General features: G+C 42.3%; 1 protein-coding gene across 1 annotated transcript in view; it reads right to left on the bottom strand.

The window, feature by feature from the left end:
• Nucleotides 1-1,563: 1,563 nt before the first annotated feature.
• The window catches only part of KALRN (kalirin RhoGEF kinase), a 605,233-nt gene continuing 580,701 nt past the window's right edge, over nt 1,564-26,095 (bottom strand). The window contains exons 48-56 of the mRNA XM_057544931.1: nt 20,181-20,208; nt 19,502-19,673; nt 18,215-18,336; nt 17,400-17,531; nt 15,722-15,886; nt 13,838-13,916; nt 8,224-8,424; nt 4,813-4,951; nt 1,564-4,255 (exon numbers count right to left, since the gene is read on the bottom strand). Coding sequence (XP_057400914.1) covers nt 3,710-4,255; nt 4,813-4,951; nt 8,224-8,424; nt 13,838-13,916; nt 15,722-15,886; nt 17,400-17,531; nt 18,215-18,336; nt 19,502-19,673; nt 20,181-20,208 — 1,584 coding nt within the window. The 3' untranslated portion in view covers nt 1,564-3,709. The remainder of the gene's footprint in view (nt 4,256-4,812; nt 4,952-8,223; nt 8,425-13,837; nt 13,917-15,721; nt 15,887-17,399; nt 17,532-18,214; nt 18,337-19,501; nt 19,674-20,180; nt 20,209-26,095) is intronic.

Below are 26,095 nucleotides of genomic sequence, written 5' to 3' on the forward strand. Positions count from 1 at the left end.
TAAAGACATGAATATTGAAATCCTGGAATGTTCAAAGTTACTATCGATAAAATTCTTAGCACTGGCAGTGTGTAGCACTTTAAAAAAATCAAAGTATTTTCTAGACATCCCAACTAAGGTATTTTCCCAACATTCCTATGAGATTAATTCCTCCCTCCATCCCCCCAACTCCCATTTTAACAATGGGGACATTTGGGGCAGAAAAAAACAAAGACTTTCTGTAAGAAAGGACGAATCAGGAATAGCTGAGGTTGAAACTCAAGAATTCCTGGGCTCACCCTATGTTCAGATGGTTTCATTTAAAAGATATGTTAAAATAAAGAAAAAATGCTGCAGTATCAGTCAATCTAAATACAATGAACTTCTTTATCTCCCATCCTCCCCTCTGAAAGGCACTACTATTTATAAAGACTTGTGAACCACAAAGCGGTGCAGCCAGCTTTTCCTCTGCTTCCTCTACTCCCCCAAGAGTGTTTATGGCTGTCAGAGACCTGAAGGACACCTCCAACATTATGATTTTTTTCTTAAAAATTTTCCCACATTCAGCTGTAAGTGGATATAAATCTATTTAATTTGAAACAAATGTAAAAGATGAAGTAAAGTATTATACATTAGAAAAATTATTGTGGGTTGTCCCTGATCTTTTCCTTCTTTCTGCATCCCACCCTTACAAAACAAAAACCCCCAAAACCCTATGCAATGAATATAAGCCAAGCAAGAAACTTGTGACCTTAACCAACATTTATTTTTCCCATTTCAACTGGAAGTTCACTCTTACTAATTCCTAGTTAAGTTTTGATTGCAAGAACTACCATAATTATAGTAGAAGGGGACTATTTCCTTGTCTCTCCCCTCTTCTCTACCACAAATACTGTATGTGTACATATATCCTATTAATAAATATCTCTGCCAAAATAGGTACAAGAAAGTGGTTCCTAATCCTTCATCCCTCACCACAGTTGCCCACAGAGCAACCTAAAGTGTATTTCCCAACCCCATCTTCTGGGATTCCTTGTTATTTCCAACTTGCTATGGAGAATTCTTGAACCAGGAATGCTATCATCTTATCCCTGTTGCGAAGGACCAGGAGCTTTGCAGATAGGATGCCTCCTTGTTAGTTTTCTTCAGTTATCAAACTATATAAAATATACACCCTTTCTTTTGGGGCCTCTATTAAATCCATTCTACTCTAATGATTGTACTGTGGGTCCAGTTAACAAAGTCATACTACTTTTCATTTCTCTGTCCCTCCTCTCCTATCTCTTCACTTCCCCAACATGTGTACTTGGGGGAGATTCCAAACAACCTCCCATCTGGACCATCCCAACTCTGATGTAAAACCTGTTATAAAAGCTTTGGCTCTGCCTAATACTCTGTCAACTGCCCTCCCGACAACACGACTTCATTAATGCTCTCCTGTCTAGTCTGGACACCATTGTCTTTCTCAAGCAGAAACTCAGCTTGTCTCCTACATGGTCATAAAAACTCACAATGACTCAGCAGGGGGCTCTTTATTCATCATCCACAGTGGATGGAACAGAACTTGCCAAGCCATACTGTACAGATACTTGGAATCCTCAGTGCCTGTAATCCATCCCATGATGTGCCCTAGGGACCAGGCTTTCTTCTTTTTTGTTGTATCTTATAATGAAGACATGTTTACTAAAAGAGTTTTTAGTAAATATGTTTTATATTTCAAAATATTGTATCATATAGTATTTGTATATACCTATGGGTTTGAATGAAGAATATGAAGGGTTAGTCAAGAGAGAGCTCTGAGGAAGGGAGCCTTGATGACCCAGGGCCATATGAAAACTAGGAAACAAATACAGTCGGAGTCAGTTTCCACATATTTGGTTAATCCTGAAAATACATAAGTGCTATCTAGTCTTATTGCTTGTACTTTCTACTAATTTATTAATCTATAATCTTGGATGGGATGAGGTGGAGGGTGGATGAGGAAATTGACTTTGATACCAATGGAAAAGAATGATGAGTATTTTTAATTCTACATTTCCACTGTGGGAATAAGTGTTTTTATATATTAAAGTTCAGTCTTAGTTTCCACCGTTCCTCTTCATTAAGATAGGTTTGTAGTTCTATTTATCCTTCATAAACTTTCTGCTTGCACTTCTGTGCTGCATGATTTTAATTTTCTCAATCCTACTACAGGAGAGAAGCGATGCCATTAAACCTGATCTGGACAAACAGTTAAGTTATATTTTTAAAATATCATTTGCATAACAGCAATTTAAAAAACATTCTCGGAAACAAAGGGTGGATCATGTACACATACAAAAACAAAAACTCTTTCCCAAAAACCAAAAAAAAAAAAGAAAGAAAGAAAGGAAGAAAAAACCATGAAATGCCCAGGTTTAATTTTTTTTTCCCACCAGTGGAAAAAAGGGCAGTTCATAATCATCTTGTACAGAGAATATACACCAGAAAGCAGCGTTGGCCTCAAAGTGCAATTAGTCCTTTTAGCCCAGGGAAATATTGGTGGCTGAGTGGTGATAGATATTGCAATCACAGTTAAAACTCAATGCTCTGTTAGGGTGATGTATCAGATTTTATTCCATGGCTTCAGAAAGGACTTGGGACCAGGCCTTTAAAAGGCCTATATGGCTGCCTCCTTTTGGTAAGCACCCCTTCACTTCCATAAGGGGTTAGAAATAAAGCAGGCCAGTTTTTGGAGGACTGCATTCTGCAGTGGCAGAAGACATCAGAAAGCATTGTTATGTTGTTCACAGGAACTGTAGGAAAGGTTTCTATTTGCACTTTTGTATGAACCTGTTTTATTTGTTACCTATTTCAAACCAAGTGTAGACATAAAAAATAGCCCCACACCTCTTACTGTATTTGGACTTATTTCCTGGCAGGCTTTCCTGCCAGATGAACTCTGAGCTGCCAGTGAATCTGGGGTAGCATTTCATAAACAGAACCTAGGTTAGTCAAATACCTGTGACTGAGAGAAAAATCTTCTCTTCACAGATTGTGAAAGGGTAACATTGCTATCTCTTAATGCACAGGTTCTGGTAAAAGAGTTCTATACAAGGTTTATAAAATGCTCTAAAAAACCTGTCATCTAATTGTGCTTAGTCAAAACAATGTAATGCTTCAGTAAATAAGTCACTGTCTTAACTGGAGTACTCTGCCAAAGTTACTTATGATTGATTTCATATATATCTCTATATTATAAAACTCTGAAAGCTGAATGCAATATATTTTACTGTATGTGTACATGTATCCTATTAAGAAACTATATCTAAGTAATCTAATCCAGTATAGTTGACATACATGACATCTCTGTTAAATAGAACTTTTTGCTTAAAATTTCAGCAAAGGCGGAAACGTTTTATACTCACGTCAGTGAGCTGAAGTTTTGCCCAGTTAACCACTCATTTTGGAACACGCAATTAAAATTTCATAACAGCTGCTATTCTTCTTATCTTTGCCTCTCTTTTGAATACTTTCCGTGACTCTTTGCATCTGTATCTCTTCCGGATGACCTTCTGAAAAGTCCCTGGATTTAGGGTGATTTTACTGCTGCTCAGACCCTGAAAAACCACTGAAGGGGTTTAAGAGGTACATCTCTCAATCCAGAAAACCACGTGGAGTGAAATAATGAACAGAATTATTTACAGACACATTCAGTCTTGCTTTGGTTCACACTGCACTTCCATGTGAAACCTCGAGGGCTGGGAGATGGCTACGTCCCTTGGTTTACCCGGTTGACAATGTAGCTCTTGACGTTGGGAATAGGCCGAACGTCGTTCTGGTGCTTGCGGCGCTCTATGAAGCATGCCAGGCGGGAGGTGTCCAGGGGGATTTTGGAGTAGCTGCCGTTGTGGGGCTGCAGCCATGGATGCTGCAGGCAGGTGGCTGCCGTGGGCCGCCTCCGAAAGTCTTCCTGTAGGATCACATTGATGAAATCTCTGGCAGCATTGCTCACGCCACAGAAGTACTCATGGGGGAAGCTGAAATCCACCCTGCATACGTTGATACATGTCTCCTCCTTGCTCTCATCCAAGAAGGGGGAGACCCCGCTCAGCATGACATATGTCAAAACCCCGATGCTCCAGATATCAGTGCCCAGGGACACAGGGATGCCTTGGATCACTTCTGGGGCAGCAAACTCAGGGTTCCCAAGCAGGTGGTGGATGTGGAAGTGACCTGAGATCTGGACAGCGTCCTCTAAGTCAATGAGCTTCACTCGAGGCACTGGAATCCGAAGGTCAATGAGCAGGTTTTCAGGCTGTGGAGATCCAAGGAGGCGGGGATAAGAGAAGGCAAGTTCAGCTCTCTGTTTTGACTACCAGTAGGACTCCATCCATTCAGACACGGTTCTGCCATTCTTTGAAAAAGCCTGTAGTGTATGGGACATTCCCTATGTTCAAACTGAACTAAACTCTGAGGTTAAATGGTACTTTAGGGAAGTTGTTTGACATTGGAAATCATGTCTTCTTAACTAGCCCTTACTTCTGCACTAAATCAAGAAAAGAATAAGTTATTTATTTTGGAGAACAGGGGCTTCTTTTTGAAAAAGATGGTGACATTTAGTGGATTCCTTCTATAAAGTTAGACAAAGTGGTTAAAGCCTCCCTACCTTCCCTAACCCCAGGTGTCATGTGACTCTGGAGTGTTCTCACTAATTCATGAATAACACACTTAAATTGTGACAACCCATTTTGTGTTTAATATTCATAGGGATTCTAATGTAAGTAAATAAAATGAGAATTTACCCCCCTCAAGGGTAATGACTGGCAGGTTAGACTTAACCATTTCCCTGCTAGGGTTGCTACTTCTTATTACCTTTATGTCCAAATGTGCAACCCTGCAGTTGTGAAGGTACTGCAGGGCTTCCATGATGTCTCGTATGTAGAAAGCTACTTTTTCTTCCATCAGCTCATCATGATTCATAAGGTAGTCTAAGAGTCGGCCGTCATCCATCCTGAAAATAGGGAGGAAAAGACAAAGGAAATATGTTTATAAAGAAAACAGAAAAATAACACACACAAAAATCTGTAAGTTTGCTAACATTTCTCCTACTCCCTATTATAAATGAAGATCAATGTTGCAACACATGTGTATTTTAGTTAGAGCCCAAAGTTAGTGCAATGTTCAGAACTTATATTAAAAAGATAGATAGATAGATAGATAGATAGATAGATAGATAGATAGATGCAAGCATGCTTCAGGGAAGAAATCTGTATAACCTTAAGACACATTATGTTTCGTTAAATTTTGAAACTGCTCACAGGGAAAAAGGTCTGACACCCCTTTAAGAGAGGTTAGATTGCAAAATAGAGAAAGGAGGGAGAGAGAGATCTTACAATTGTCTGAATAACTGGAATCTGGTGGCTTCAAGGAACCTCATATATGTCTTGCAAATAGCTTTTACTTGTTAATTTTTAGTTGGGGAAAAATAGAAACTAGGCAAAGTTTGATCTTGGCATTCTTGACCCCCCCTTTTGAATCCCATCCCTCTTGGGCAACTTTCCAATCTTAAAAACTATATCTGAAAGCCTGGTACAAGGGGCCAGCCAGACCTGGATTCAAATCCTGGTTCTGCCACTAACAGGTTGGCGGCTTGGAGCAAGTCATTTAAACTCTCTGTGTTTTGGTTTCTTCATCTTTAAAGTAAGAGTAACAACAACAACAATAATAATACCTATTTCATTATGAGGACTGTCCAAGGATCAAGTGAGACAATGAGGCATTTAAGCATAATTCTTAGCAATAGTAAGTGTGCAATAAATGGCAACTATTTTCAGGTGCTCTGGGCCCTCTTTAGCAGGGAGTGACCAGATGTCAGGCAGCTGGTCTCTAATATGCATTGGGCCATTAAGGCCCATCCCCAGGAAAGGCCCAGGCAGAGGAGCCTGAGCCAGAGTCAGAAACTACTTTTGAACACAGCTGACATCCCCCTGCCAAGTTTCCATTCTCTTCTCTGGCTTGTTCCTTCCCACAAACTTGTTCTCTTCTCCTGCTTTCCTTGACAGGATCAAAGGCTAGATCCCATGAAGGCCCCCTTTGCCTTCCTCTGACCCTGCCAGGGTGGGATAGGGGTGGTGAGCATGGAGTGGAGTAGGACTGGGCTTGTTAGATGCAGCCCCCTGAACTTCTTAGGGCATTTTAGGGAGAAGTTAACAGTAGCTCTACTCTGAGACCAGAAAGTCTCAGCCACCAAGTTCATCCTTAGAGCTCTTAGATAATGCAGATGCCCAGGTCCCTCCATAGACTAGGGAATCAGAACCTCAGTTGCCTGGTAGAGAAAAGCTCTACCAGCAATTTGGATGGCCACCAAAGGGGTATGCACAGTCATGGCATAACCAGGGTTTAGCTCAGGTACTGCCTCTCCACAAATCTTCCCTGAACCTCAAGTCCAGCCAAGCCCCTCTATATGTTCTCACACAACTCTCTCCAAAATATGCATTTACCAGACTATGCTGAAATCATTCATTTACTTATGGACTTTCTCATTAGACTTCTAACTCCTCAAGGGCAAGAAATGTAACATTTCATCTTTGTTCCTGCCACCCAGGCCCAGGTCTACACAATGGGTGGCACATAGTGAGTGCTCAGTAAATGTTTGATAAACTAGTTCAATGCAATATTCATCTCAGTTAACCCCTGCAACATCTCTGAGAAGCGGAAACATCTTCAGAATTCACAGATGAGGACCCTGAGGCCCAGGAAACTAAGTACACTGCCCCAAATCACAGAGCTGGAATTAGAACCCAGGTTCTCCATGCCAAGAACAGCTTCTTTCCATTACTCTGTGGCAGCCTGGTAGTCAACACCTTCCCTCAGAATGGTAATTGACAAGTCTGAAGAGGCAAAGGTTCTGGGTCTGCTGTACCACCTTGGTTGGTACACAAGTGACAATACCTTTTACTGGAACTCAAGTACAACATGTTGTCACTTGTAAACAAACATAGTTCACTGTCAACAGAATGTACCTTTTGAGTTAGGAAGCTCTTAACAAACAGGTTAGGCTCTGAAAGGCTGTTTGTAAATGTATTTATGAAATCCAAAGTGACAATCTTAACTATACTCCAATAAAAATTAAAAAAAAAAGAACTGGACTAAATAGTAAAGCATGAGGTCAGAATAAGTGGTTAACGTGCATATAAATTAAACTTATTTTTATCAATTAAAAAAAAGAAGCACAAAGTGACAACTTACCAGCTACTACACAGCTATAGAAAGTTAAGTATCACAAAAGGATTACAATTACTAACAGTGATGGTTTTGTCTCCTCTTGTTTCTTTTCAACCAGTTAAAAAATGTAGCCTAAGATGTTTGCATTTTGGCTTTCTTTTTTTCATCATAAATAAATTTACAGAAAGTTACTGCTTCGAACCCCTCCCTCCCCCACCACACACACCTAGACTAACAAGCACACAAGGGCAAGACTAAAATGACAGTTGAAAGGTGTAAACGGAGGTGCTTCTCTACGGAACGTAGGTTCATGTGGAGCCAGACACAGCACTGGTCTTCGGTGTAAATGTCTATCTCCTCTCCAGGCACAGGGCCTCATCAGCACCAATCAGACAACATTTCTACGAGGGCTCCATACTTCTGAAAAGATTGTTCTCTTTAGCCTCTGTAAGATCTCCCTAAACCACAGAGCACGATCTCTGTTCTTAGCTTGGGAAAGAAGTGGGAAGGATGTGACCTTATTGGTCTATTCTGGGGCCCAGTATGTGGCCCCAAGTATATGGCTACCTGAGTACCTAGAAAATCTGAAATGAGTGGAAGGTTTTGAGGGTAAGATTCTACCCTTAAAGGAATTTCTTGGGTGGTAGATTGAGGATGCTATGGCAGTGGATAGATGCACAAACCCCTCTCTTTCATTTCAACTCCACCCCTGTCAATAAGCCCACTGTCAATAAGCTTTTCCTAAACTCCTGCCCAGCCCAAGAGTCCATAAGAGAAAGAAGATGAAAACTGGAGTAAGAGAGATGTGGGTTCAAGTCCCAGCTTCTCCATTTCCTAGTTTTAAGGAGCTACTTTTAATGATCTTCCTTATCCTTGATTTTCTGATCTATAAAATGGGAATAACATTTTTATACAGTGGAGGGGAGAGTGCATGTTACATACAACACTCCGTAAACTAGAAGACATTGTATGAAATGTAACTGCCATTTCCATTAATTGTGGGCAAGAAATAACCCAAATAGCTGGGGACCACCTTCGAGAGATGACGCCTATACTTACAGTTCCAAAATCAGGATGTAGGAAGTGGGGGACTCATAGGTGTCATGGAGAGTGATGTATTGGGGATGCTGCAGGTGCTGAAGTAGGGCAGCCTCGTGGGCAGCCTGCTCTTTTTTCTTCATTTTTTTGCTAACAAATTTCACAGCAACATCTTTGCGAGTAGCTTTGTGAATGCACTTCTTTACTATGGAGAACCGGCCTCTGGAAAACAAAAGGGAGAAAAGTGTTTTGCCAAGATTCCTCAATCAACTAGGTATCATTTTATTCAAGGATATGAGACGTTTTATCCGAAGTGGTTAGAGAGTAACATTTTATTAGGAATCTACTTTTCTGTATTTTTAATTATAATGTTATCATTCAGAAAAGCCATCTTTCCTTTCTTAGCATTTTAGGGTTCTTTGAGATGCAAAAAACTAAATATTTTTAGTCAATATATTTTTCTGTCATTTTGAACATCAACCACAGGTTCAGTTTTCTTTGCTGAACAGAGTATATTTCTATAAAATATAACAGTGACAATGTTAAAGAAGGAGGAATTCTGCTTTATGGTAATTTCAAAACATTTTCTAAAGAGGCAATTTTTTCATTTTATTTTATATTTATGATCCTTCTGTTACAGAAAATTTCCAATATACACAAAAGTAGAGAGAATAGTAGAACAGATCTTCTGTGCACCCAGCAGCCAGCTTCAACAATTATCAGCATTTTGCCAACCTTTCATCTATTCTTTTCCCACCTCCTGCTCTTTTTTTTCTGGAGTGTTTTAAGTGCATGTTATTTCTTGCATAAATACTTGGTTTGCATCTCTAGTTGACAAGGACATTTGAAAATATATAACCACCATGCCATTTTTATATCTAACAAAATTAACTGTAGCTGAAATAGACAGAATGGTTCCCAGACTCACCTGTAGGCCTATGGAAGGTAGTAAGAGAGGGAGATAGATGGAGAAACTGGTCAGCAATGGAAGCAGAGAGAGGGAGGGTCAAAGAGGTGACAAGGCAGCATCATCCAAAGCCTGTTCATGAGGTGCCCTAACCCAAGAGCAGAGGAATGAGCAGTCCAAAGGGCAGTCCACTCCTCTAGCAGAAACGAATGCATCAGACACCATGGCCACTACTAAGATTGTCCAACAGACTCCTTGACCTGGCTCTGTGTTCACCAAGCAACTTCCTGATAATAATAATTTTTTTTTTAACTATAGATTTTCCCCAAAGAAGAGAAAGCCCTAATTAATAAAGCAAGTATTAGACAAATATTAATCAAATGCCTATTACATGTCAGACATCATTCTTGGCATAGTGAACAAGTATTTGGTCAGACTGGCAGTTCTGTTTTACATCATCCATTAATAAACTGCCATTCTGGGTTTTAACAGCACCTTCTCTTGTTTGTTTATTATAGGTCACCTCCTTCCAGAGGACTTTGGATGCAGGAAAACAATTGATTGCTGAGGAGAGATCTCCTGAATTAGTGGTTATGTCAAGGTACTGCTACCTTAATTTTTAAAATATATTTTGTGTGTATCAAAGTTATGCATCCCCATGGTTTAAAAAGTCAATTAGCTTTAACAAAGTTTCCTATTAAAAACAATAGTGTCTCATCCTCCACCTGTCCCCATTTTTCTTCCTCTAGAGGCAGTTTAATATATCACTTCAGTATATTTTGCTGATTATTTAGGTATTTACTTCTATGACTCTAAATATAGTATGTCTTGTATGGCTATTTCTTGATTTTTCAGTTTTAGTTATTATCTGTTGACATCCCACTATAGAAGATGAGATTTTAGTCTCTTTCCTTCCTTTGTCCCCATCACATAACCACTTTTCCCATCCCCTGTCCCCCCAAGAGAATTATATTGTAATCAATATTCAGTGTTTCCATTATTGCAACTATGTCAGTGTTGGTCACAGTTAAACCTCTAGTAAACTAGGACTATTTTTCCTTTTTGTGGTAAAATGCATTCTTCAATCTTTTCTGAAAAAGAGTGCATGGGAAATAAGTTGTTTGAGATTTGCATATCTAAAACATGCTTATTCTACATTTATACTTGATTGTTAGTTTTGCTGGGTATAATTCTAGGTTGAAAAAAAATTTTGAGGAATTATTCTATTGCCTTCTAACTTCTAGTGTGATTGATGATGTTAACTGTTAATGTTCAAAGCATTATTATTCCTAATCCTTTGCATATGATTCTTATAAAAATATTTAGGTCTCTCCTCACTGAGATTTCTCCCACATTCTTTGGCTCAAATGGACACTTTCTATAGTTCCGCTGGCCAGAAATATGGGATTCTGTCAAGAGTTTTAGCCTCTGGCATCCTCATACACTTCCACATGAATGCCCTTGTGGGTAAAAGAGTAAGAGAAAGAAGAAAGGGGAAAAAATAGGAATCTCCCTGCTCTCTTCCTGTCTTTTGGCCATAAAGATGGATTTCTCTTGGAGATTTTACTCTCTGTGCATGCTGCACAGTTCACTGATTTAGCCCACCCTTGGGTTAAAGCTAAGAGATCAGGAGAAAAACAAAAAACCAAAAACCCCTCAAAACAAAAAAACCCAGAAAACTCACTGCCACTGCCCTTGTCTTTTTTCAGGTGTTAACTTCCCTCCCCAATCTCTCTGTTACTTACTTTTCAGAATGCTCAGATAGTTGCTATCTGTATTTCATCCACGGATTCTAGTTGTAGCTAGTGGGAGAGAAAGGCTACAATGGGCTTACTCCATCTTGGCCAGCATCAGAGGTTGGCCCATTTTAAAAGCTGGGGACTAAAACGCTGTTTGGAAGCTCTGTGTGTGTGGGTGGAGCCTGTCAACTTGGCCTTCACTGTAGGGTGATCTGAACCGACTGTTTTGTCAGGGGAAACTCCAAAGTCAGTATCTTTAAGTTTTTCCTCTTGAGCTGGTCAGATTCCCCAAAGACCCTCCTACTTTCTGCCTGGAAGGTGAAGCCCTGGCTGTCCACCTCTGGAGGCCTGGTGGGTAGGAGAGCAGGGGTCCTCAGAATCTAGCATTTATATACTCTCACAGTGGCCCTGTTTGGAGTATGGTTCCATTGCCCTCAGTTGGGCGGGTGTCCCTGAGAACAGAGGCACTCTGTTTCACCCTTTCCAGGGGATAAATCTCCAGTCTTTTCCTTGATTGGGAAGGACAATCACACAGCTACCTGAAGCTGGGGAGGAGGTCTGGAGTCACAACTTCTTCTCACACAAGGTTCAGACAACCCTTCCAATTTTAGCATCTTCTTTACACATATTTCCAGAGGTACTGGATGCTGCCAGCCCCTGAGCCTTCCGGGAATTCTGCTGCAAAAGTTACACTGGCTCTCACTTGACCCCACAACTGACTTGGACTGAGTTTCTCAGGTCTCTCAGTCATTTGTCACTTTCACCTCTTTTTCTGCTTCTAATACTTGCTATCTCTTCTTCCAATGTCCTCATCTTTACGTGCCTGCTTAAAAAAAAATCCTTTACTGTAGAGTCAGTGAAGTCTCAGGAGGGAATGAAAATGGATGCCTGTGTCCAACCTGCCATCCTTATCTGGAGGCCTGGTACTGCTACCTTTTTGGATCCTGTACAGGTAACCAGGTAGCATTTCCAAGGGATAAGTCTTTGGCTTCTTTAAGCTGCAACGGTGCCTATATAGTTTATTTCTGGTTAAGTATGCCATGCTCAAGTGCTCTTTGCTTCTATGGATGGGCTATAGGAGTGAAGCTATTTCTTTTTTGTTTTTTGTAATACTTAATTACTGGAGAGCTATTTTTAACAAGATAGTCATATAGATCTAGAATTTTAGGTTTAAGTGTGATGGAGAAAGCTGACTCACTTACATGTCCCTGGCACAGATATCTTTTATGTATCTCATGTAAGTATCTATATGTTTTATTTCCATTCTGTTAATATATAGCATTTTAAAGGATTTTCTAAAAATATGAAGACTATACTTGGGAGAGAGGGAAAGCTTCAGGTTATTGGAGATGAAATTTTAAAACAAAAACATCAATTGCTTTGAACAGATCAGAAAATTGATTTCCCCTTAAGAAATATCAAAACGTCCATCTCTTCTAGGTAAAACATGCCTTAGCCTATGGCTATCAACAGCAAATACATGCCTTGGGGAGGAATTAACTGGTACATCCAGGTGGTGGAACCAATTTCATTTAGAACCAGATGGGGATTTGATTTGCTTATTATTGGGGTCATATGTAGCTTCACAAACTTTAATATCATGGAGCAAACTAGATTTCAACTACTAGAACTTATTTTTGACAAAAATTGCTATGATGAGAAACAACATATATTAGTAAAACAAGCACAGGCTTAAAGTCAGGTAGCCCAGGGTTTGAATCCTGGTTCTACACGTACTAGTTGTGGGATCTTGAGAAAGTTACTTAACCTCCTGAACCTGAGTTTCCTTTACTGGAAATCTACTCATACACTACCTCATGGTGTTGTAAGGATTAGCTTAAATAACTTTTGTGTACTATCTGCATGGTATCCAGAATACTGCATTACTCGACAAGCTTCATCATCACCATCATCATCATCATCATCACCATCATCGCCATGTAAATTTCCACTGGCTTTTTTTTTTTTCTGTTTGGCTACACAAAGAAGATAGGAAAGTAGAGCTAAAGCTGGTTTTTGATGAGAGGAGCTGTAACAAAAGGCAGGGAATTACATTGTTACTCCTGCCTAAGAAATGGGACTAATGAACATTTTTGCTCTCTCCACAACCTCTGTCACAACCATGTAGGAAATTTTACCCTTCATTGAGAGACGTCAATCAGAGATGGAGAGGATGCTAATGGCCCGTTGCTAGCGAGTGCTCTTTTATTTACACATCACAGGAGGGTGGGTGACTTGTAAGATCTACCCACATTCTCTCACCTAGACCTCCTGGAGACCAATACATCACAGGCATGTAAAACCTTCCCATCAACGATTTTGTGAGACAGGTGATACATTATTTTTCACTATTCTGTTAAAAGTCACATTTCTATCCTTTTCATTTTTGAGGACACATTTTTCTAACCGAGAGAGAGAGAGAGAGAGAGAGAGAGATCTGTACCCAACAATTAGTGCTTATGTATTCTTCTCAAGAACACATGGAACTTCTTATGAAAATTGACCATATACTACTCATAAAGCAAGTCCCAACAAAAATCAAGGAATCAGTATCATATAGACCAAATTCTCCAACCATAAAGCAATTAAATTAGAAATCAGTAGTAAGAAGACAATTTTTAAAAATCTCATACATTTGGAAATTTTAAAACAGTTCTACCGTTGGGTCAAAGAAAAGAATCATAGTTGAAGGAAAAATACCTAGAACTGAATTATGAAAATGCCACATATCAGAACTCAGGATTTAGCTAAAATTGTACTTTGAAGAAAAGACTGAGCCTTAAATTCTTATATTAGAAGAGTAGAAAGGCTGAGAACTTCAGTGTAAGCAGTTAGAAAAAGAACCATAGAAAATACACATAAATATGCTAGTTTTTTCTTAGTATAGAGAAAATGCACTTAGTGAAAGAAACACAAAACAAGAAGTCGTCATTATCATGTGATGTTTTTAAGTGTTCATGAATAAAGGAACAGGAAACTGGGTTATTACCTTCCAATTTCATTCAGCTCCGTATAAGCTGAATCGAAATTTTCCTTCCAAGAAATGGGGGCACCGTCGGCAGCAGCATCTTTGGAAGAGAAAGAATCCATTCATAGTATTGAGAAAGCCGTATAAGAGTAACGAAAAGGTTAACAGAAAAGCTCCAGCATCACCCCCGAAGCAATTCTCATGACTAAATATGGAATCTTAACTCAGTGGGAAAATGCCACAATTCCCTGAAATGTTATCTTAAAAAAATATTATCCAAGGGGAAACTGACATGACAGAGTCAGACTCCCTGTACCATCTCCATAAACCAAGGGAAAACTCCGAACAATCAGAAATGTAACTTCTGGGTGTTGTCAAATAGAAATCTGCTAGAAAAAATTAAAAGGGAGAAAGAAAAACACTTTGAAAGGCCTAGAAAAGCCAGTGAGAATCAGGGCTGTACGGAGGTTGCAGCAGAGAGGAAAGGGGAAGAGTTATACGGCCAAGGAGAAAAGGAAAGGAACGTGCTCAAAACATTCTAAAAACTGCTTTCTCACCCCTTTGTTCTCAGCATTAATGAGCTTATCTGGTGTACTGAGTGATTTAGCCTAACCCAAAATCTTCGATGGTATTACCTTGTATGATGCATTAATTCCCTGGCAATGATTTACACACACACACACACACACACACACACACACACACACACACAAGCACGCACACCAATATCTATCTGTCTTGACTGCTGGGGAGCAAGGCTCACAAAAAGAAGCAAAACAGAAGCAGCAGTCATCCCTGGGCAGGATTTAGGCAGTGGCCTGGGAGCAGAGTAGTCAAGGCTGCAGCATGTCTCTTTTGACCCCGGTCACCTCAGGCTGCCCAGAGCACAGCCGGGCTGAGCCTGGACATGGCTTAGCCATATTGAGTTCTCAGGAAATAGAGAACCGGGGCCAAGGTTTCCCAGTGAGTCACAGGCCCCTGGGAGCAGAGCTGAGCCCGGCTGGCAGTGGGGAGAGGCCTGGGGAGCATTTCCGGAGCTAACCACGGGGGCGGGGCTGCAGCCCGGGGCCCTAGAGGGTCCACAGCTCCTCTTGAGACTCCAGGATGCCCTTAACCCAAAGACGCACGTTCACTGTCTTTTAACCACAGTGACCTCCTCTCCCTGCCCCAACATACGCAGTCCACTGCCCTGCACTGCCCAAAACCTTGCTATTTGGAGATGTCTTCAGGTTAACAAGTTTCGTCTTACCAAATGTCCCAGGGACCAAGGTGGCTTGATGAGATAATGAATAGGGGGGCAAAATAAGAACCACGTTTGCAAAACACTCATGTGCAGCTAGTTAAATGCGTATCTTATTCAACACATCTACGTAAAAACATATCCATGTTGAAACAAGACATTCTGGGAGGGTTGGGGGTGGAGAAAGTACTGAATACTCATTTTGACTCAAATCCTTCAGGCAGGTTGCTTTCCTCTCCCAGTTTTAAATTGGTGAGTGGGGCTGAGGTACACTTAGGCCGGCAGGGGTTCCCAGGGAAGAGGTGGCTCGGTGTTCCCGTCTCAGAAGAGGGTCGGTAGCATCCATGTGACTCACGGCCCCTGCCTGCCCCTCTTGGTTCCTGGAGACACACACAGGTGCCCGGGAACCTGGCAGGCCCAGGGTAGACATGGGTGGCAGCTCTAACTTGAGCCCTGTACTTTACGGAAACACTCTTCGTGAGGCCTCTGAAATGCTACTTGGCAGAAGCCGACAAGCAAATCCAGGTCACCTCTAGCTCAGTGGCCTATTGACACTGCCAGTGGGCAGTGACATGCCAGTGGGCAGCCAGTGCCAGTGAGTATGTGACAGTCGGCCAGGTGTCTTGTCTCTGTCGCCTGGGGTACTGGGCATGGCTGGGACTCACCGTATTCTGGAAGTCGCACGAACTCTGAGGGCTCGCTGGGAAGGCTGATCCCCCAGGGGTTACTGGCACTGACTCTGAACTGATAAGGACTCCCAGGACTGAGGTCCTCAATGACAAGGTAAGTGTCCAAGGTCGACGCTACCGACTGCTGCCAGGCCTGGGAACCTAGGGCACAATTTCCGAGGAGAAGGAAAGAGGTAAGGCCAGAGGCACATTGTTTCAAAGACCTTCAGCAAACAAAGAAAGGAAAAGTGACACATTCCATTCAAGGGACAGTTGTGGTCACTGCCTCGGGCCTTGAGAGCCTGTGGGCTAGCTGTGGCAGGTTTGGGTTCAATTTCCTAAAAGACTGAACACGTCCTGAGAGCGGTGCAAGCAGCTGGCCTGTGGAGTCTGTTCATTTCCAAATGGGCACATGGGAGAGTGAAAAGACATAGAGCATGCATAATTTACAGAAGCACACACGGCACATTTTTAATAAGGCCAGAAAAGTATATTGTAAATTAATAACAAAGTGAGAGAAAATATGCATTTGGAAATTGAAACAGAAAGGAAATGAACATGTATGGAGCATTAGGTACATGTAAAATACTGCGGAAGGAGTCTAGCCATTAATTCTCTCATTTAACCTTCTCACTTAAATCCTCAGAAATCCTATGAGGTTGGGAGCGTTAATCTCACTTTACAGATAAAGAAACCAAGGCTCAGAATGATTAAACAACTTTCCCGAGAGAACTTAGTTCATCTTATGAACTATGACCTGAATAATGCTAAGGGAAATACAGGCTTGGGGAGATATGTCTCTCAGCTCAGCATCGATCGATACCTTTGCGCTGTGTTGAGAGACACAGTGAACAGCTAAAGAAAGAGGCAAACATAAATAGCTTTATAACTGCAGAGGGCCTGTTTAAGAGAAGAAAGAAGGGTTAAAATAAGAAGAGTAACAGAGAGTAAAACAGAGGATTCTGGTTCCAGGTGCAAACAGTTGCTTTCAATTCAGGTGTGTGACTCATCACACGGTTCAGAGAGGTGTTATTAACAATTAGAGCTACCTGGCAGCTTCTCATTTCAACTAATTCTTCTTGATAATAGTTGCTTCTAACTGCTAAGGAAATGTATGCACTCTTAGCATGTAAATGTAACAAATTTAAAAACTGAACAATTTGAAAAGTCATCATATATATATAGTGGTCTCTAAAGTTTGTCTGGGGGTAAAGTTGGCAGGTGGAGGTGGGGTAGAGCTCTGCTTTTGCCACCCTAGTTACTTCTCTGGGAGAAAGATCACAGATTAGCAAACTAGAGACCTGGGTTCTCGTGCCAGCTCTCCCTCTTATGAACCCCAGCCTCGTGTTTCTTAACTTTCTTTAAGCTTTAGCCTCCTCATCTGTAAAATGGGCCCGATGGTCCCTGTCTGGGTGATCGGGCTGGTTAAGTAGAGAAGTGCACGTGAAGGTACTTTGCAACCTGCCATGAGTCATTATCATTCTGGCAAAAAACCCTGCTCGGTGTTTGAGATCAAAGGTGGCTGTAGCCCGGCACTGAGGCCTTTGTGCTGAGTTGGGAGACACGAGAAGGAATAGCTGATGAAAGGCATAGAGGCAAATAGTTTTATGACTCTGAAGGCCCTCCTTAAGAGAAAGAGAAGATAGAAACAGAAGAGCAGGGGGAGACGGCGCACCTTCCTCTCTGTACTCCACAGTGTAACCAGAAATAGTGCAGTTTCCCGTGCTGGATGGGGGCAGCCAGCGGAGAATCACGGAGGTGCAGCTTCTCTCCTGGGCAATGGGGCGGTTAGGGGCCGCTGGAACACCTACGGGGACAGAAATTAGGGTCAAATGCTATTTCTGCAGAACTTGGCATTTTACACCAAGGCTGAAAGTCACCTAGGGAATGTTGGCACCTAACCTGTGTCTCAACTGTTTCCTATGACCTTCTCCACCGAGTGGCACACCTTTCCCTAGGCCCGAGGGAGAGCTGGGAGATATACCTTGTTGTCAGAAGTCCTTCCTCGGACTAAATGCTGCACCCTGGAGAGAAAGCTTGGTCAGAGAACTAGGCTTGAGGAGGTGTACAGTAGGGCACGGACAGCCCTTATCAAAGATTCATTCTGTTCCCATTTGCTGGAACTTTGCTTTGCAACTTTCACAATGTACCTCTTCCTTCCCAGGTCTCAGGGATCCCTTGTAATGTCCAGTTAAAATGTTTGACTAACACAAATTCATAGAGACAGAAAGTAGAATGGTGGTTGCCAGGAGCCGGGGGTGGGGAGGAATGGAGAGTCGTTGTTTAACGGGTGCAGAGTTTCAGCTTTGCAAGATGAAAAGAGTTCCAGAGACGGATTACACAACAGTGTGAATGTACTTGACACTACTGAACTGTACACCTGAAATTGGTTAAGATGGTAAATTTTATGTTATGTGTATTTTACCAGAATTAGAAAATGAATATTAAAAAGAAAGCACAAAAAATGTTTGACTGTCGAAGAGACTGTACCTTGCACTTTAACGGTAGCAGACGTTGATGCGGTGCCGTGGTCATTTGCTGCTATGCAGGTATAAATACCGCTGTCTTGGGGCATCAGATTGCAGATTTTCAGGGTGATTTCCCCGGAATCACTAGGGACACGGAAAGGATGCCCTTCAGACTCCAGTAATGAGACAAGTGACTATAAAAGTATAAGGGGTGCTGAGCTGAGTCCTTAGGACCAAGGTCTAGTCCCTGTTCTGTTACCTTCTTACACACTTGGCTGAGCACCTTGCCTCTCCATCTCCCCAATGCCATACAGAGGAAGAAAATTCTTGCCATGCCCATCTCTCAAGTTGGTTGTAAATGAGGCTTAGTAGAGGAGTAAAATGGGATAAGAATCAGAACGTGGTTTGAAATATATCGAGTCCTATGCAAATACTGGTCCCCAATATTACTAGTGTCATTGCCACCTAGCAACTTGGTCCTAAAACATTTTCAGTCCACAATCAATAACAAGTGGTACAAGAAAATGGAAAGAGAATGAAATGTTCAAGTATTTCACATTCTACATTTGGGACCCTCAAAATAATTAAGTGACTTAAGCAAAGGCAAAAGGACTAACTTTCCCAGTAGTCCCAGCCTGGGGTCCAGGACATCAAGGGGAAGAACTGCTCTGAAAGGGTTAAATGCAGAGGTCACAGTCAGCCCCACTCCCTTCCCACAAAACCTGGTGATCTTCATGAGCCTCACCATGCACTGACTCTCACGCTAAGCTCCCTGGGTCCACTGTTATTTCAGGACCTGGCCAGGGAGTCTCTGCTGGGAACACCATTTCACATGCAAAAACATTAAGTTAAAGGATGAAGTGTCTTGATCCTAGCTGTTTCTTCCATAAATGTTTCTTAAGCATCTAGAGCTTCTTACGGCTTTCCTCTGTAAGCAGTACTGTGCAAAAAAGTTCTTAACTAGCTGCAATAAATACTAACAGAATAATTGGGAGGCAGTCAACCAAATGTGTTAAATAGTCTTTGTGAGAAGCATGCTTGTGGCTGGATTTTCTGTTTTCTATTGCACACTTTGGAGTAAGTCATTTTTTGTTTCTTCTAAGAAAATTGTTCTGTAGTTAATGAAGGAATTGAGTATAACACTGTTTCACAGGATTCTGAGGGGCACAAAGGTTCTGTGCTAGGATAGGCCCCAGGGCAGCTCTTCTCTTGAGAGACCAAGTAACCAGAACAGGAGCTACACGTCAGACTTAGCCTCCGGGTACCGCACTGAGGTGCTGGGGTTGCTGACGTGGGGACGTTAGCTTACCAGGAGGAGACGGTGTACGTAGCTGAGCTGTTGTCAGTGTCAAGGATGTTCTGGTCTGGACCCTTCCAGGTGATGGTGGGCTTTGGCCGCCCACAGACTTTGCACTGCAGTGTCACTGTGTCCCCAAGCAAGCAGGTCACATCCACTAAGGGCACAAGGAATTCTGGCGCCACTGTGGTCAAATCAACATCGACATAAATTTGCATCATTCAGAACAGACAGAATAAAACAGCTATTTTATAACACAACCCTCTCATTCCCCACCCATGTTGTGTAACGATTCAAATAACCTTCAGCTTAACTCTGTAGAGTCACCTGTGTCCCGTGAAAAAGTATTTTTAAAGTAATAAATGTTTATTTTAGATTAAATTAGGAAATATAGATTAAAAAAGAGAAGAAAAAAGCTCCATGGTGACATCACGCAGGGGTTACTGTGAACAGTCTGGTATATATCCTTTTCGACTTTATATAAACACATATTTTCTTACAAAAAGTGGATCCCATTACACACATTACAAGGTGTGGTCTTTTTCACCCTAACAGTGTATCCTAAACATTTTCTTTGTCCCTAAGTAGAGAACTATATCACCATTGTTTAAAGGTGCTACCTCAGTGCTGGATTTGCCATAATTTATTTAGCCAATCGCCACGTACGCAATTCTGCCACTTTTTAACTCACCTTCTTGGATGAAATTTGGATTTAAGATCTGAAAAACACAAAGAAACAGAAAATTGCTTAAATCCTAAGCTACTAAAAGAGAATGGGAGACTTCTATCCTAGTGAGTAAAAAGCCAGTACAGTTTGGGGCGAGAAGCGTGGAGCCCAGCTTCTGTGGCTCGTGACTGCATCACTATTGCAGTAACAACAAGGCACCTGGTTTACTTTCCCATCTGCTCTGACTGTTTACATTCCCTCTGGGCAGCCCGGGCCGCAGGCAGGTGTACTGTGACTGCAGAGCTGGGCTGGCCACAGCCGGCCTTGTTACCCTCCCTCCCCTCACTTGCTCTTGCTCCCTGCCATGTGCATAAAAACCCATTCTCCCCCACCTCAACGTGCACTCCAGCATCGTGATGACACTGATTCCTCCCAGCATCGGAAATTTCCAAAAACAGAGCAACTGACATCTACTAAACCGGAAGAGTCATGGACGTTAACCAGCCCAGTGGTTTCCTTCCAGCAGCTAAATGCAGAGCTTGTCTGGTTGAAGGGGGAAGAGGGGAGTCCCAGCTGTCCATCCTGCCCCCCTGAACTGCTCCTGTAGCCCAGGCCTCCACAGGGCAACTTGAAAAGCACTGCACAGCCCTTTTGGCTGCATGGTTGAGGAAGCAGAGACGTGGGCTGCCCTAGTGACCTATCTGGTCACGTGGCTGGTTGGCAGAGGCCGTGCTGAAGCCCTCTGCACACTACAGTGTCTGCTTTGTGACACCATGGGTCTTACAGAAGGGAAAACCTTCCAGTCGACTGGCCATTACCCCTTCTTGAGAAGATGTTGCCTTGGTTTTTCTCCTATCTTTTGTATTACCTCTAATCCTACAGTCTGGGTCATAAAGCTGGGTGGGGTGAACAAAATCTGGGCTTCCCAGTAGGAGAGGCTGGGGTTTACCTCTTTTGCTTAATGTGATTTTATCCTCGTTTTTAAAAACTTACTATCATCACTTTCCTTCACTGTAACATGGTGATAACTAATACCTAGTACAAAGTGTTATCATGAAGATTAAATGAAATATTGTATGTCACACAATGCTTGACAAATAACAAGTATTCAATGACTATTTGAATAAAGATTATCTAATTCTAATCATCTCCCTTCTGCTAAGAGGCCTATTGTTGCAGGGGCTTATCTCTAATAGTTTATCTTGCAAAATTCTTCTTTCCTCCATAATGAAGCTAGGAGGCTCATGTGCCTTGCAAATCGTCTGGTGGGGCAGTCACACTTATCTCCCCAGTTTACCCAAGTCATAGGTGAACTTGGCTTCTGTGTGGTTTTACCTGACACAGGCATCCATACGAGCCCTTTGGAAAAAGATATTATTTCCTCCTCTGAGTTCCCCTCTGCAAACCGATTGCCTGCATCTACCACCCAGGTTTTTCATGAAGCAGGCTGCAGAAAACTCTTGCAACGCCAAGTCCCGGGGCTGAGTGTCTCAAGACTCTGACCATCACAGTGCCCTATACTAGTCTCCAAAGGCCACTCACACCACTGCCCGGCCTGCTTTTAAATCAACGGTTCTCAATCCTTGACCCAAGTGGCTTTAAAAACACACACAAAAACCCAGTGCCTGGGCCTCATGCCTAGAAATTCTGTTTTATTGGAGTGAAGTGGGGTTGGGATCAGCAGTTTTAAAAGCTGCCTCAGGTGAATCAACATGCAGCCTGTTGAGCAAAGCTGCTGAAAGTTCCCCTCCATCCAAGGGAACTGATCTCAGATAAACCACCTTCCTGCCCCTGAGTCTTTTCTGGGGGTGGGTGTGGGGGACGCATGGGGCATTTGGTAAAAGCGACTGCTTTTCCCACACCTTAGAAATCGCCTCTATGTGAAGAGGCCCTGGGCCATGGTAGGCAGAGACGTGTAAAGAGTTGCTCCAGTTGAAAAATTAACTAAACTACCAGTACACATGGTGGGCAGTCCAGCATCACTTGTAGGGGGTGCTAAGGAGGCCATAAATTGGTCCACCTGACTTAGGTGAGGCGGGAGAATGACATCGAACCAGTCATTTCACGGTCAAAGAAAAGGCAACTAGGAATATTTCTTAAACGTTAATAGTGGTTTTCTCGGGGTGATGAGATGAAGGGTGGCCGTCCACCCATTCAAACAACGTTGCTTCTTCAGGCTGGTGTAAGATTTTGTGGATACAGAGATGCTAAGACATAGGCCCTGACCTCAGGATTTATAAAACATCTGCACATTGGTGATTTTTTTTTTCTTTTTCTTCTTACCTGGGCTTTCCAAATATTCTGCAGTCAGTATGTCTCACTTTTGTAATATTTTTTTTAAGGGAAAAATGGTTCACTTAAGAGCTATTAGACCATAAGTTCTTCAAAAACAGGAACCATTTGTTATTCATCTTTGTACCTCAGGCCTCTAGCCCCCGGTCTGCCACGTAATGGGCATTTAATACATGTTGGTTGAATGAGTATTTGACTTATGTCCACATTTCAGTTCTCCAACGAATTTAGGACTGATTCATACATAGAATCTGGAAGTAGGACCAAAAGATCTATAACATAATTACTCCTGGGTATAATACTATTTGAATAGAATCTATTTTCAAACACAATGGAATGCAAACGTTTTGGAAAATGACTAAAAAACAATAAAATCCATGGCCTCTGAGAGAGGAGGGTCTTAAAGAGTGTGGGTTGCAGGAGGGACTGTAAACTCTGGCAGCAGACAGAGTACGTAGTATCCAGACCCTAAGCTGACATACTCCCTTGCCTTGAACAACATTCCCAAGCACCTGAGGCCTCGGTTTTATCTGTAAACTGGGGACAATAATGCCCACCTGGAAAGTTGTTTGACTGAAGGGCTCAATCTATTTCACGAAGATTTACTGAGCTGACCCTTGGTTAGGTGGTGGTGGCCTGCCCTCACTGGGCCAATGGTCTAGCGGGAAAGATGGAATTAAATGGCTCACAGTGTCCAGGAGGGAGCCTGGCTGATGGCAATAGCCAGCCTCCAGTGAACACAGAGCACTGCCCTCTCCCTCGTCCTACCCCGACTCAATCATAAGGACTCCAGGGTAAAAAAGATTTGGGAATGCTGCCAGCTTTGTTCGATGGCCTGTATTTCCCATCTTGATGGGAATCCACAAGGGAGCAAGACATCGAGTCCATGCCAGGAGACACAGAGAGGAGAAAGATGACAAATGGAAGAGACAAATGGCAGTTTCCTACGTTATAAAAATTTAAGTGGGGTTTCGTAAACCTGCACTGTGGCAGTACTTTTATAAACATCCCAAACGGCTGCTTAGAGAATTTCTTACCTTATTTCTCTTTCTCGTCACAACCCCAACCGTGTTAAGTATACTGTTAAACACAGGCACCGTTTAGAAAGAAAATCTTCCTAGCTTCCGTGTAGACCTTAGTGGGGACTTTGGAGAGAAAGGCTGCTGATACGGCTTAACTGCAGCTTCTCTCTCTGGAGGCGGCTTGTGGAAGGCACCCGTCTTCATGCCGCTGCCTCTTGGCTGGCCTAGGTGTTGCTGACAATGGTAATACCATCACTGATTTGTTTAACCTCGCATGGCCTGCATAAACTACTCACAAACTCCTTCACTTGCCCCTCCAAAGCCCTGGGAAGAGGTGCCGAGCAGCTGTTACTTATTCCCATTTCCAGAGGAGACAGGGAAGTAAGTGCAGCCTTATGGAGACAGTGACGGGGGACTGGCCCCCAGAGCTCTTCCCACCTCAGTGCTCAGTGCAGAGGCAAGGTCTGGGGAAAAGCATCGCGAGACTTTGTCATCGATGTCAAAGGCCTGCCTGCTGACCTTTAATCCCCATCCTTGCTCTACATATCATCTCTACCAAGTCCTCCTCAGCAAACTCCTCCAGCAAGGACCAAAGAGCCTGGAAAAAGTCCATACCAATGTTTTTCTAACTGTGACTCTGGATTATGCCCATAGGAGATTCCTCCTTCGTTTTTTCTCTTTCTGTTTTGAAGCAAATCAGAGTATGGACTGGAGAAGAGTCATGCCAACCTTCTCACACTGTATCTTGTATTTGCCTACGGCTCCCTATGGACTACAAGGCCCATGCAGGCAAGGGCCATGTTTCATTTCATTGTCATTGCCTCAGAGCCTAGCGTAATACCTAGCACATAAGTGCTCCGTTGATATTTGTTAAATCAATGAAAATGTGAAATGGTGGGGTCCTAATTTGGGAGAGGAGAGTTGAGAAAATGCCTTGCTGTGAACTTGGGAGTGTTTCCCGATTTCCATTAATCTGGAACTTGACTTGTTCTGGAATCTCGCTGGTCAGTCAGGGTCTGAGATTTAGCCAACAGTGATCTTCCTCTCCTCTCTGCTCTTCCAGAGGCCGCTCCCTATGGCTCTGATCACGTGCTGCCATCTATCAACACATCTTCCCTGCATGTTAATTGCACCACCAGACTTGTGAACCCTTCGAAGATAGTAACCTGTTCATCTGTTTTATGTACCGTTTGTCATGTTGCTTAACATAGCACCTTGCACATAGCAAAGATCAAGTAAAATTTGTTAAATCAAGTTAACTGAGGCCAATGAGTAGACTAGAATTTAGGTCTCCTGACCACCTTGTCTTATGATCACCGGTGGTGTGGGCAGGGACCTGAGGCATCAGTCTGGGACCTGAAGGGTTAATCATGAGATGCGCCTATTTCTTAAATCCTAACATTTTCCTTCCTTAGAAACAGTCTGGGGGCCATGTAAAGTGATGGCTGGGCAGGAGGAGAGATCTGGAATCTAAAATGGAAGTGGCCGTGGAGGGAAGAAGACATTTACATAAAATGCACGCTCTCTCTCTGGGAGACCCAAGTACAGGAGGAGGAGGAGGCTGGTACAGGCCGGGTGGGAAAGAACTGCTGGGAAGCCTGGTTTTATTTGAACAGCAGAGGGCGGCAGGCGGTAGTGCGTCCTCCTAGAACCACCGCGACGCGGTCCATCAGCAACCTAATTTCTTCCTTCCGGAGAGAATTCCATTCGTTTTCTTGATTTTTCTTCAAAACGGCAGGGCAGTGAGGTAATAGGAAAGAATCACAGGCAAAATCAACCAGCAATGAATAACACGCTGAGCTTTGAGGAAATCTGGAGTCTATTTTTCTTGCCATTCAGTGTCTAAGATTCTGACTTCAAGACCTGAGAGTGAGGGTGAAATCCCATCTGCCTAGAAAAGCAGGTGTCAACTGACTCCAGAAGAAAAATACCTGTTTTTTTCTAAATCCCTCATCACCTGTCACAAAACACAGTTCAAAACTACATATCGAGAGCGTTGAGGGAATAAAAATGGTCAAACGAAACTCAAACCAAATGTCCTGAACTCAACTCAGAGCTACTTGAATAAAACAACATTTCTGTCTTCTGCCTCTTCTTTCTATTCTCTTTATGCTTGTTTCATATGAATCTGTGTTCAGAGGAGGAAGGAAAGGGATTTTAGATGATGAGATTTGGCAATAAAATGAACAGATACCAGAAAAACACTTTCTAAAAATTGAGGTATGATTTCTGGTTTGGAGGTTTAACCCTTCATGTTTCTAATCTGGCCAAACCAGACACGATTTTCTAATTTTTTAGAAAACATTTCTCTAAAAATTTAGAAAATATTCCTACCTCTGTTCATCTCTAAGAGGACACAAAATAAATTGCAGTAAAAAAAAATACATAAATGCAACACAACCCTGAACAGCAATAGAATTCTCTCTTTGAACTAGTTCTGTACCTCCCAAGTATTTTCATTATCATTTAGTTCTAAGTATTTTTCTTCAACCATTTTTTTCTTTGACCCAATAGTAATAGCATTGTTTTAAAATTTACAAATGTATGAGGTTTAAAAAAATTATCTTCTTGCTGATTTCTAACTTAATTGCATTGTGGTTGGAGAATTTGGTCTATACAATACTG

The sequence above is a fragment of the Balaenoptera acutorostrata genome, chromosome 4 (assembly GCF_949987535.1).
Source record: "Balaenoptera acutorostrata chromosome 4, mBalAcu1.1, whole genome shotgun sequence".
NCBI classification, from domain to species: Eukaryota; Metazoa; Chordata; class Mammalia; order Artiodactyla; family Balaenopteridae; genus Balaenoptera; species Balaenoptera acutorostrata.